Here is a 12,692-nt window from a genome sequence, read left to right on the forward strand (position 1 = left end):
TGATATTTGGTATGTTGGTAAGTCTTAGGAAGACAAACGTCAAGGTCAAATATGGGCCTCCTGGTGGATGACCTTGGTACTGCAGCAGAACTTCCAGTTTTTGTATTCTTTTGTCTTGAACATGCTATGGTCTTGATGTTTTGGTGACAGATTGCTTTTCCTGTCAGGAATAAGTGGTGTGAGTTTGGTCCCCCTAGCAGCTTGTTCTGGAACTGCAGGGACTTTCTGGCGAGTCCAGATAGGAACAACATATTTTCATAATTTTTAGAAGCTGAGAGAGAGATGTACATGATTAAATGCAAATTATGCAAATGAGGAATTTATTTGCATAATTAATGAGGAAATTCTACAATTACAGTGTTTTACATTATACTACTTTCATACATGTAATGTATGTAACCTATGGCAGGCAGAACATCAACAGATACTAATTATGCAAATGATGACCTAATTTGCATGATTTATGCAAAAATTCTATGTTTTCTTAATGGTGAATGATGGGAATGTCATACTTAAGACATCTGTAACTTAATTAAAAGTTGACATACATCACGATGCATACATGTATATCATGTTAATGCAGAGGCAATTAGCATAATTAAAGAAGAAATTGACATTTACATATCAAGCCCATATTTCATGGAGGTATGAAATCTCGGAATTCTTGTTTGTTGATGTTTTGGGCCCTTTAGTTACCTTCATAAGTGTTGGAACTCAGAAAATATGTCATATATTTTTGTATTCCAAATATGTTAAAAAGTCCAAATATTTACTTGCTGTTTACAATTGTATGATGAATCAAATAACTATGTTGTTACACAGTGTAATGTGTTTTTGAGTATAGAGGAAATGCCTAGTGATATTTATGAGGAAAAAAGAACGCGTGTCGTAACCTGAAAACTTGAAAAGGGGAGAAAAATCTTCATGCCATACTAATGGCCTGATACATATGTTAAACTTTCACATGTTGTAAAAGGCAAACACACCTGGTAAGGCCAAATAAGAGATTCATTATTTCCATTTTGTGCACCACATATTTGATCACGTTACAAGTCTCCGGAGTAACACGACCGTCATAGATCAATACATGCATGGAAGAAGTGGATTTTTGTTTCTTTGTATGGTTCCCTAATCATATAATTGGCAGAAGTAATGTAACAACACCGTGTGGTATCCTATCATACAATACAATAAATTTAAAGTTGCATAATAGCATACATGCAACAAAGATCTTCCTAGTGATGCATCATCAGATCTCACAAACAAATAGAAACCTTACCACATCTTCATTCCTGATCGATGGTCGTTTTTTTTTTCTTATTAAAACATTTAGGAGCAAAGTGGACAGGATGACGACACACTCAAGCCGGAGCTTATGTTCATGTCGCCATCTAACATAATGATTACAAAAATACAGAAGCAAATGCAAAAACAGACATGCAAAGCTTTAAATAATAACAGAATAGAATAAATAAGGTTACAATGTGTAAAGTACTCCAGGCAAAACTTACAAAATTGATAGGAAAGAATTACTCAAATCTTTTAGTTTCCTTTATATATGATTGAACATAAAGTAAAAATTTTAAGTTATTTGGATATGATAGTGATACAGAACCTCTAAGGAATAAATGAACTAAAACATCATCAGAGAGATCATTGAGGTTTATGTCAAATCCTACCAACTTAGCTAAATTGCTAAAAAGGGAGGCAAGATATTGTGTATATTTAGGGCAGTACAAAAAATAATGCTGGATACTTTCAATGGGATGGCCACAGGTACATGCAGGACTGGTTGTCAGACAACGTGTGTACAAATTTGAGTTTAAATTGTAAGTGCCCAGACGAAGACGAGTGAGAAGAGCGCAGGTGTACCGAGGGCCTATGCTAAAATATGGAACAGGGGCAGGGCGCACAAATTTAATGATTTTCTTCTTAAAACAAGGGAGACTTAGTGAGCGGTCTGCCATGTTAAGGTTATTCCAATGATGCGTTGAGTAGGGAATGAAAGATTTTTTGAAACGGGTTGTGGTACATTTGGGCACTTGAAAGTTATGTTTATTGCGAAGGTCATACGAAGAGGAATTTGAAACTGGGGGTGGTATTAGCTCTCTTAAGTATTCACGTGTATGACCGTTAATGATTTTGTAATATAAAACAAGAGACTGAATATGGCGGCGATCAGAGAGCTGTTCCCACCCTAGCTCAGTGAGGAGAGAATTGATGGTCGTTGTTGTTGTGTCTTGCTAGGCTGCCAACATAATGAAGGAAGTTTTGCAACGTGACAAAGAGAGCCGACAAGAACTCCTCCATCTGTGCGATGCTGCCAAAGCGCTCCTGATGTTGACAGTAGAGCCTGACGTGCGACAACACCTCAGCATCATCTTCGGAGACGTTGGTGACATCCTGAAAAAGTGTCGAGGCCAACTCCAGAAGGACGACTGTCCCATACTTGTAGCAGGTGCGTTTAATAACGATAGATTACGGATAAAAATGATTGTGAGCAACAAAATACATCTAGTATATATTAACAATTTATGTAACATCATGCTCTTTACAGGTGCAAAAAAGTTTTGTATCGCTGCCCTGACATTGCATTGGCAGTTATACACCGCATGACTTCTGAATACACTGTGTATTTCAGGAGAAACGTCTGCTGGGAAAAGCACCCTCCTAAACGTTCTGCTTGGAGAAAACATCCTTCCAGCAACGCTACTTAGCACAACATCAGTGATTTGTGAGATTAAGTACGGCCGGAGGAAGAAAGCAGTCATCCATCTAAACGAACCGGACCCTAAAACTGGATCGATGGTCCACAATCTCCCCCTAGACGGGCCTACGGAAGTGGACCTGAAGAGAATTTCTCAGTACATACACGCCAAAGGAGAAGCCAGGGACACAGCATCAAACTGTAAGAAGGTGGAAATCTACTGGCCATTGCCGCTGCTTGAGGTAAGTATATAAGATATGTCAAACCGTATTCTGCTATAAACATGATTGCTATACATCTACATGTACTAGTACTTTCCCAATAGCAACTATCCTATAAATTGTTGAGCATAAGGCCTAAAGTAGATAATTAGCTCTTTTCTGTAAATGTTAAGGCAATGAGAAAGGTGGTCGCATATCTTGTTTTGAAGGCTGCTGACGATTTCATACTTTCCAGGGTGGCATCTTCATTGTGGACAGCCCTGGTGTGGGAGAGAACCCGCAGATGGACGAACATGTCAGCAAGTACATCTCGGAAGCGTACGCCTTCATATATGTCATCAACAGTGCCAACGCCGGTGGGGTACAGCCAGGACGGGTGAGTACAATGATGTCCTAATAAATGTATAGCAGGCATTTCAATGACTAGTTACAGCCGATGATTAAGAGGCATTAACAATTGCTGCCTCAATGTTACTCTACTGACACTATTTTCATCTAAATTTGTTTTATGATGATGCAATAATATGTACACTTTTGTACCCCACCTAGCTCCTGAAGCTCATGGAGCTATCCAAGAGAATTGGGCCAAAGGATTTACACCTGTTCGACCCTAAAGCCGCGATCTTTGTGTGCAACAAGTGGGATCAGGTGCCAGAACACGAGAAGGAGGAAGTGAAGCAGGACACCATCCGCAAGCTGAAGCAACACTGGCCATCCATGGAAGAATCTCAACTGTTTCATCTCTCAGCCGTTAAGGTATGAATGTTTCTGACTGTACACACGAATGTCTTGGAGGTGGATTTCCATGTTCTTTTTACAACTATCATACAAGAACGCAATTTTTAGTGACTGTTTATTGTATCCAAGGCCCAGGAAGCTGTTGGGTACGTGACCAATGATCTCGACAAGCTACTGGACGGGATTGACTCACTTCTACCGCAGAGTCTCAGGCACAAGCTCACGCTCCAGCACAGGTTTGTGTCTATCTTTCCTCACTTCTCTTTCATAACCTCATCAACCTTCAAATTCCCTAAAAATGGCTTCTTGGCAACCAATAAGCCTTTTCTTTCTTTTTCCTACATCACAGGTGGATCTGGACACTCGTCAAGGAAGCAACCAAAGTCGTCCGAGCGAAACTGAACAATGCCATGAGAAGCCAGGAGGAACGGCAAACAAAAGCTCGCGAAGTCCTGGCACGGTTGGTCAACTTTAAGATGTTCACAGACAACCACATCAAGATGCTGGCAGAAGACCTTGCACACAAGGCGGGTAAAGTACTGAAGCGCTTGAGAGAATACCTGCAAAGTGAGGAGACAAAGGCCACCATTGTACGCGACACACTAAAGGAAGCTCCAAGTCTCACTTCCACCTCAGAGTGCGACTTTGTCCGAGGCCAGATCCCCAAGCTTGTACTAAAGCACACAGAGGAAGCTATGCGAACGTGGAACTCTAGTCACCAGTACTTTCAGAAGATAGAGGCTGATCTTATCAAGAATTTCAAAGATATTTTCAATCTCATCGAAGAGAAGCACCACCGTGAGATTGAGCAAGCCCTGAATGCCGATCTGAAGACAATGTCGGCTGCCACACCACAGGCTGAGGCTGCCATCGCCTTCGAAGACGAAGAGTTCGGAATGTTTGAGAAGGTCGTCCTTGGTGTCACCGCACCGATATGGATACCAGTTGGTATCGCAGTTGGTGTGCTCGCTGCAGTTATCGGCCTCCCAATCGTCGGAGTCAAAGCCATAAAGGAGAGTATGGACAAAAAGGCCGTCGACAAAAAGTTCATGAAAACCTACAATGAAAACAAAGAGGGGTACGTCAGAAGCATCACCGACCAGACGATTCAACCGCTCTGCGAGGGAGACCAGTTGGAGGCCTTCGTGACGGAATGCCTACAGAGGCCCATAGAGTGCCTGGCCAAACTAAAGAGTGCCATTCCCAAGATACAAGAAGCTGACAAGCAGATGATCGAGGCTCTTGAGAACGAGTCCAGAAGCCAAAAGGAGCTTCTACAGCTGTACAGTCCGCAGTACCAAGAGTGCAACGCACTTCTGGGGAAGCTCGCACTCTTCAACCTGAGACGTCTTAGGAAGATAGAGTACGATCTTGACGAGCTCTTGGCATCTATGCTACAGAAGATAGGGTCAGGAGGGTTCGGCATAGTTCACAAGGTCCAGATCAAGAGACAAGGGAGTCTGAAGCAAGCAGCAATGAAGATAGCGAAGGAACCCATCACTGAAGAGAACGTGATTGAATTCCACAATGAAGAAGAGTGCCTTAGGTATGTATGCCAGCTTTCTCACAATTTGAAAGTAAAGTACTTGGAATTCGCTTTCTGTCATACGTATGTACTTTCTTCCTATCAGCACAGACGCAACATATACCAAAGTACGGCACAGAAGCAACATTTACCAAAGTACATGTACTACAATTGTTGTTAGTTATATTGGAAAGTTACGGGGTACCCGAGTTAATGTCTTCTTTGTGTGCTTGTCTCTGCTTGGAGCAAGACATATACACTGATCAGTTGAGTGACAGACATGTTTGTATCCTCTTAACAGGTTTCTGAAGGATCCTCACATTGTTGACTTCTACGGATTGGCAGCAGCACCACATCCGGAATCCGATGGTCTTCGTCTCGGTGTCCTCATGGAGTACTGTCCTTACACACTCTATAGCTGGTATATGTGTTTATCACTCATTTTTCCTTGAACACCTTTTGCCATAAACATCCTTTGATGTAAGAATATAACTTGCTATTGTCATGTAAAAGGTGACCACGATACTTTGAATATTCTAAAAGCAAACACTTCATGGGACTTTATTTCCAAATCCAGGCTGCATGATCACAAAGAGCGAACCCCTGCATGGTGGCCGGATGATGAGGCTAAGAAGAAGACAGGCTTCAGCACAGTCCGGGACCTGGCCTTGCAGCTGTGTCTGGGACTGAAGGCCATGCACGAGAAACGGTACATGCACCGGGACCTCAAACTGGAGAATGTTTTGGTAAATACACGTGTATTTAACTTGTCATATGCTTAGCAATGTTGCAAAAAAAAGTTTGAAGAAAAAACATCATTTTTGTAATTTTAAAAATAAATCCACAATCTACATTTTGGATTATTTTATTCAGAAGCTATTGAACAAAGCAACAGCCAATGCAACATTACATCTGACATTTGACTAATAGTTCTAAGTTCTGGAAATCCGTTCAACAATAGTAACCACATAGCATAAATGTGCCACCATTATCTTATTGAGAATGTAGTTAATCACTTAATGCACCTATTGGCACTGTACAAAAAGAGATGACATAATTGTATTGTAAACATACATATAGGTTGATATCAGTTACTCATGGTACTTTCTCCTTCTTTTCAAAGCAATTTGAGAACATGATTACAAAATACCCCCTCCCCCATGTTTCCCTTGACTGGTAATTTTTCATGCATGCAGGTTACAGAGGAGGGTGTGGTGAAGATTGCAGACATGGGTCTTGCAAAGCACCTAGAGGAAGTCACAGGCACACAGGCAGGAACATTGCTGTATGCAGCACCAGAAGTGTTCCATGGACGGGAACACTACGACATCAGTGCAGACATCTACAGTCTGGGCTTCTGTCTGCTGGAGATGTGGTATGGTATGAGTGTGACGGAGGATAAAGAGTATCTGCTCAAAGTTCTTAGTACTGGCACACAGAAGTCTGTTACCCCGCCTACCAAACTGGCCATTCCTAACACTCTGTCCCCCTGTAGTGGGTGGGTCGACCTGATGAAAGGTTGTTGGAAGAAGGACCCAAAGGCCCGGCCTGCTGCAGGTGATTGTGTGCAGCTGATGACGAAAATGAAACTGTGAACTAGAAAGGCAACCTTTGCGTAAAAATGCAGATTGTTCTCGTCATTTAGACAACCCCGGTTTAAGAAGTGAACCATTCCAAATTAGCCATTTTAGGTTGCTGGGGCATGTACCCACTTGTGGAATAATAGGTTTCAAAATATCAAAAACTAAGGGATTTCAAAACATTCCATTCGTCATCATCATCATCATAAAATTACTCAGACAGGAGTAACCTTGTTGACATCATTTGGCCTAGAAATTAAAGCATGATGCCTATTTGGAAATTCAATACACATTGGGTCAAAATGCCTGACCAAGGAACAAGAACATGAGGCCTAGGAACTGGAAAACAATATATTTAAGCCATATCTATAATATGGACTGAAATATATTGAGAAATTGACTTTTAATTTAGATTATTTCCCTCTCCTTATGGGGGCTGAGAAAGCTAAAACTATCACAAAATGTACAGACATATATTCTGAATTTGATTTGATTGATTTGATATATTGAAATTGCAACAGTGCAATGCACACGGAACAGAGGCAGCTGTTGCTGGTGTTGTGCCCCGCACATAGAAACGAATACTGGACAGACAATACTCATTTTCACTTGAGTCTAGTGGGGAAAGTTGTGTAAAGTACCTTTCCCATGGGCGCAAGATTGGTGGCATGTCAGGACTTGAACCCGGGACCTCTTGATTCCGAGTCGCGCACACTGCCGTTGCGCCACACGACCCCACGATGTACATATGTAATTAACAATGATTCACTTTTAAGATACATACCAAGTACTAAACAATAAGCTGACTGTAAATTTTCTCCATAGAATACAGTGTTTTAATAAGAAAGAAAAACAACCAAACAAATCAACCTTTAAAAGTGAAAGAACAAATGTTTAAGTGATGACTCGCAGCATGTTAAACTTCAACAAATTGACCTCCAAATGTGAAAGGACAAAATGTTCCAAAGATGACTCACAGCTTGTGAAACGTAAACAAATTGACCTCCAAAAGTGAAAGGCAAAATGTTCCAAAGATGACTCACAGCTTGTGAAATGTAAACAAATTGACCTCCAAAAGTGAAAGGACAAAATGTTTTAGATGATATTATGACTCATAGCATGTGAATATAGAGACTACTAGTACCATGATTATACGTTTTGCCAATGTTGTTTAATAATGTTTTTGACTAAATTGTTTGAAAAATGCTATATTTCTGTTGTGATCATTAATTATACAGGATGCATTGCTTGACTAATTTCAGCAGTAACTATGTACATTTGTAACTGCCTGGTTTCACAGAAATCATAACGCATATCCAAAGGGAAATGAAGTTTTGATGTAGTAATTGTTATGTTAAACAATGGGCAACAACTACATGTACATGCACTTCTGATCAACATTTAGAAAGCAAAAATGACTAACCTGCTTAGTCTTTTTAATGACACCAAAACACTGAGGCCAGGTACTGTGTTGAAAGAGGAAACGAAAATGCACAATGACAACATCTGGTCATGTGTTTTTCTTTTAATTCCACAAACTGTTGTTGATGTAAAATGTCACACATACATGTGTATATTATGAATATGACCAAAGTGACTAATGATAACATATTCAACATTAAATTCAACAAATCATCTACTCCTTTAATTTAAGTGTTTGTCTTTTTTCTAATGTTACACCACAGAAGCATGAAACCCCAAAATATTGATGCCATTGGCTCCTCCCACAGTATATACATCCTAGATAGAAGACTTGATGACAATAACAGCAATATTTACACTATACATAGCCCTCACTACCCAACTAGCAACTAATATGCCAATGGTCTGATCTAAAAGGCCAACTGCATCTACATGTACTATTTTTATTTGACCATTACTATTCCTGCATGATGCCTTGGGTGGTTTTACCCCTATCATATGCATCCTACAGTACACTGTAAATTTCTGTAATTTAGAGTGTACCTGTAGAAATACCAGTCCTGTACAATTGATGGAACCCCCACCCCTGTGCCTCACCACATTTCCTATTGGTCAGTTTCTGATCTCTCACTCATCCTAGAACTTAATCTGGGCGTGGCAGCCATGGTGAGTGCTGATTGGCTGCGGACCTCCTCCAGCTCGGTCATGTGATCCTTGTGTTGCCGTAGTACATCCTTAACTCTCTCATGTGACCTCTCCACGATCCCACAGGTCACGTCGTGGAACATGCCCTTTCCTGGGGGTCAGAATAAACCACACATTATCATTATACAAAATACACAAAATGTAAATTATACACACTTCAGGTAACTATAACTTTGTAAACAACATATTCTTTTCCATACTAAAATGGTAAGACTGCACCATGCAGAAAAGAAACCTACTCAATATCACCTAGTATTTCTCATAACTGATGGAAATATCAGGCAGTTGTCTTACGTAATGATAACGAATATTTGTGTCGCAATATTAGATGGACGAAGGGTTTCTGGCAGATCAGAAAACTTGGCAAAACCATTGCACAGAGAACTGGGCAAAACCATTGCACAGAGACATAATAACGTCTGTTTTCTGTTATACATTGTCCAAGGGATGAATGAATGAGAGTATTTCCCTCAGAGTGTAACAGTACCTTCCACAGTATCAATCTCCTCCTCCTCTTCTTCCTCCTCATCCTCCTCCTCCTCCTCCAGACCTTCATCATCCTCATCATCTGACACCTGCAGCCCCGCCTCCAGCTTCTCCTGCCGCGTCACCTGCTGCCCGTCCAGCTGCTGCAGCTTCGGCAGCACCTGGATCAGCTGTTTTCTGTAGGGCAGAATATGCTTATTACTGTACGTTTCTTACTGTTATCCACCAACAGGTGCCTTACACAATGACAGACACCTGTGTTGCAGCTGACCAATGATGATGATGACTGTTATCCAACACAGAATGATTTCTTTACAACGTCAGAGACATCAAAGGAACGACGGTCCAATGATATTACAATCCATAACATAATATAATAGTCTAACCTGAGGTCTGGCCTCTCCGTGCATGGGTTTCCATTCAATGTTAGGATAACCAGACTCTTTGGTAGTTCATCTGGACAGGGAGAAACAAATATACACTGTTTATACAATACTGTTTCGCAGGAAATGTCTACAGAAATAAGGCTGAGCTAGCTAGTGAACTGATCCTGTGGGAGCCCAAACAAGGGCATTCTAAACCTAGGCGTCCTCGTATGACGTATATAGACCTGCTGGCTGCTGATGTGGGTCTTCCGAAGGAGTACCTGGCGAGTGCCATGACGGACAAAGTGGACTGGCGAGAGAGGGTTTGGGACCGGGAACTACAACTCCCGACATGATGATGATGATGATGATACAATACCGGTAGTTACATAAGAAAACATGAAAAAATTTGTTAGGATTGTAGGGGTCATATTAAACAATATACATCTTACAAGCAATGCAAGTGTAAGACCCTCAGTATTGACATATTTTCAGGGAGCAAAGAGCCAAAGAAACTACAGAAAGGATAAGAACCATCTCTGTCCTTAACAGAAAAGAAATGGTACTCATCATCTGCCACTTCAGAATATACGAGATTTTACCTGGGTTGACCTCCTCTATCTGGTTCTCAGACAAGTCCAGAAAACCCAAACCAGTCAGATGTTGCAGGTTCTCAACCTTGGAGATCTGGTTACCAGCTAGACACAGAAACCTACCAGTAAAAATAAGACAGTGTTAGTCCAAAGTTCCACATGTAAAACACTGAACGAGATCAGAATCAATCAAACAAACAAACAAACAAACACACACCACTCATTTTGAATTAGATAAAATCAGCCTAAATAATTTGGCCTGATTTAGACATAAATATTATGCTCCTTTAATCATACTACTTACACTGTATATCTATTGTTTATGAATTTTGTATGCATGACTATAATATGCTTGAAGCTACATGTACATAAGCTTGTCCAGAAGTTATATTGCAGCAAATCATGACACAGTGACATTATTCTGACTTACCTTATTTTAGGAAGGCACTCCAAGTTCTCAATCTTCTTAATCTGGTTCTGTAGAACCACCAGGAAACATTTTAAACATTCCTCAAACAAATATGAAATTTTGAGTAAAAATACTTCAGAGTTGTGATCATGACAGCAAAATGTAGACATCTATATTATCAGTGTTATGAATATTACAATAATTATTGCATTACCTGCTGCAGGTATATGTTTGTAATAGGCCCCAGGCACTCCAGGTTGTCGATTTCACTGATATTTTCTCGGTCCAGTCGAAGATGTGTCAGTTTCATCAGCGCAGTTACACTAATTAGGGAGAGCAAGATATGACAGTTTCGTAAATGATACATTGCAGTTTAATCTGAATTAGTACAGCAAACAAGAAAAGAAAATTTAATTCATTGAACAAAAAATTCATCTATCTTTTTTTCATAAGCTATTTTCTTGCAGAGTTACCATGTACACTATTGTACAGTCACTCAGTAGATATAAGAGTTATGGTACCCTTGAGTCTTTTAGCAAAAGCCCTGCAAAGGAAGGGGAGGAGTAGAAGGAAGACTGAAACTGAAAGAGGAAGAGAAGTAACTGTTGCATTTTGCGAGCTTCAGGAAGAAACTTTCACAACAGAATAAACATCATGATCATGGTCAATACACAGGTATTGTATATGAATCACAAGTATAGATTTGGACCCTAGAAAAACAATGAAAGAATTAGACAAAGAAGAGTAGGTGCATACCTACTAGTAATTGCATCATTATCCAACTCAAAATAAGGTAGAGAGAGAGAGACCTTGAGTATTTAGTTGCTGCTATTGACATTTTAAAACATTTTCAAATTTAGCATACATATTCACTCAATTTATAAACTATGCAGTTTAACTTAAAGAGGACAAATTTACGCCATACAAGTGACATTGTAATGTAAAATTGTTTATTAAAATGACAACCTGACAATTTAATACAAATTGCCATAAACAAGTCTGATGTTTTAGTTTAAAAAAGCAGTTTTCTCACAGTTTGTCAGACTCCTTGGTGATGCCGGCTGGCAGGTTCCTCTTGGTGATCAGAGACACTGAGATGCGCACAGACTTCTTAGGAGCTGAGATGGGGGTGGGGGGTGGAACGGTGAGAACTCTTTCACAGTTGATAGCGATGCATTCGCACATCAACAAAGCCCAAGCCAAATAGCCTGCGCTGAAGCCAACTGTTTAGTAACGATGTCCTAGACATACAGCACCAGTAAGCTTTAGCAAAACAATTTATTTGTTGACCCAATTTCTTTACAAGGCAGAGCAAGTTGCCTACCTGCAACGTCGTCATTTTCTGCCTCAAGCTTCCACAGCTCATCACCGCGACCGACTTCAGACGCCATTCTTGCAATCAGCCACGACCTAAATTAGATTTTCTGATATATATTATAAGGACAATACGTTTCTGGTATTGTAGAGTGTGTTATAATGAACCCACGGTCGTAAAAACACGGGAAAATTCAACGAAACTGCGTCTGTCCCTATGGAAACCGTTTGGCGGTAGCCATTTTGAATCTAGAAATGAAAACAAACAACACGCAACAAGAACAAATAAAGTGGCTGATTACCGAACAGTTCAAATGTATAAAAAAAATTGTTAGTGAAAAAAACGTTTTAAATTTATTTACAGCTTGCATGCATTTTAGTTACATTTTATATGTCTTTTTGATTTTTCCTATTTGATGCTTTACATTTTAATCTGATGCGGTTTGTACACTTTGTTGCAAAGGATTAGCTCACTTTCAAATTGGGGGTAAATTCTTAAATTATTTTACTATAAACATTACACCATTACACCATTTAGTTCTTCCGTCATGTACTTAAGTCTATATTCTGGAAATTTACGTTAAGTATCTAAATACATTTGCATTCGTAAATAGAGAGTTTTTAAAC

At 40.0% G+C, this 12,692-nt stretch overlaps 2 protein-coding genes across 3 annotated transcripts in view; one reads left to right on the forward strand and one right to left on the reverse strand.

Moving 5' to 3' along the window:
* Positions 1-7,316, forward strand: part of LOC109478781 — a 12,730-nt gene extending 5,414 nt beyond the window's left edge. For both annotated transcript variants that reach the window (XM_019780552.1, XM_019780551.1), the window contains exons 2-10: positions 2,248-2,458; positions 2,642-2,949; positions 3,164-3,304; positions 3,478-3,684; positions 3,796-3,902; positions 4,016-5,212; positions 5,493-5,612; positions 5,769-5,937; positions 6,388-7,316. In XM_019780552.1, coding sequence (XP_019636111.1) covers positions 2,248-2,458; positions 2,642-2,949; positions 3,164-3,304; positions 3,478-3,684; positions 3,796-3,902; positions 4,016-5,212; positions 5,493-5,612; positions 5,769-5,937; positions 6,388-6,786 — 2,859 coding nt within the window. In that variant the 3' untranslated portion in view covers positions 6,787-7,316. The remainder of the gene's footprint in view (positions 1-2,247; positions 2,459-2,641; positions 2,950-3,163; positions 3,305-3,477; positions 3,685-3,795; positions 3,903-4,015; positions 5,213-5,492; positions 5,613-5,768; positions 5,938-6,387) is intronic.
* Positions 7,317-8,281: 965 nt separating this feature from the next.
* On the reverse strand, positions 8,282-12,326 carry LOC109478847 (leucine-rich repeat-containing protein 46-like). Its single transcript, XM_019780664.1, has 8 exons — positions 12,076-12,326; positions 11,785-11,869; positions 10,966-11,074; positions 10,773-10,819; positions 10,352-10,461; positions 9,771-9,840; positions 9,386-9,561; positions 8,282-8,989 (listed from the first exon to the last, which is right to left on the reverse strand). The coding sequence occupies exons 1-8, from the start codon at positions 12,140-12,142 to the stop codon at positions 8,799-8,801; spliced, it is 855 nt and encodes a 284-aa protein (XP_019636223.1). The 5' UTR covers positions 12,143-12,326; the 3' UTR covers positions 8,282-8,798.
* Positions 12,327-12,692: the final 366 nt, after the last annotated feature.

Source organism: Branchiostoma belcheri, unplaced genomic scaffold, assembly GCF_001625305.1.
Source record: "Branchiostoma belcheri isolate BF01 breed outbred unplaced genomic scaffold, Haploidv18h27 scaffold45, whole genome shotgun sequence".
Lineage (NCBI taxonomy): Eukaryota > Metazoa > Chordata > Leptocardii > Amphioxiformes > Branchiostomatidae > Branchiostoma > Branchiostoma belcheri.

Coding starts and splice junctions, on each gene's coding strand:
- LOC109478847 (XM_019780664.1), bottom strand. CDS start 12,142: ATGGCGTCTGAAGTCGGTCGCGGTGATGAGCTGTGGAAGCTTGAGGCA. Junction 11,870..12,075: donor AGAAAATGACGACGTTGCAG/GTAGGCAACTTG, acceptor CCCCCATCTCAG/CTCCTAAGAAGTCTGTGCGC. Junction 10,462..10,772: donor GAGTGCCTTCCTAAAATAAG/GTAAGTCAGAAT, acceptor TTTTACTGGTAG/GTTTCTGTGTCTAGCTGGTA.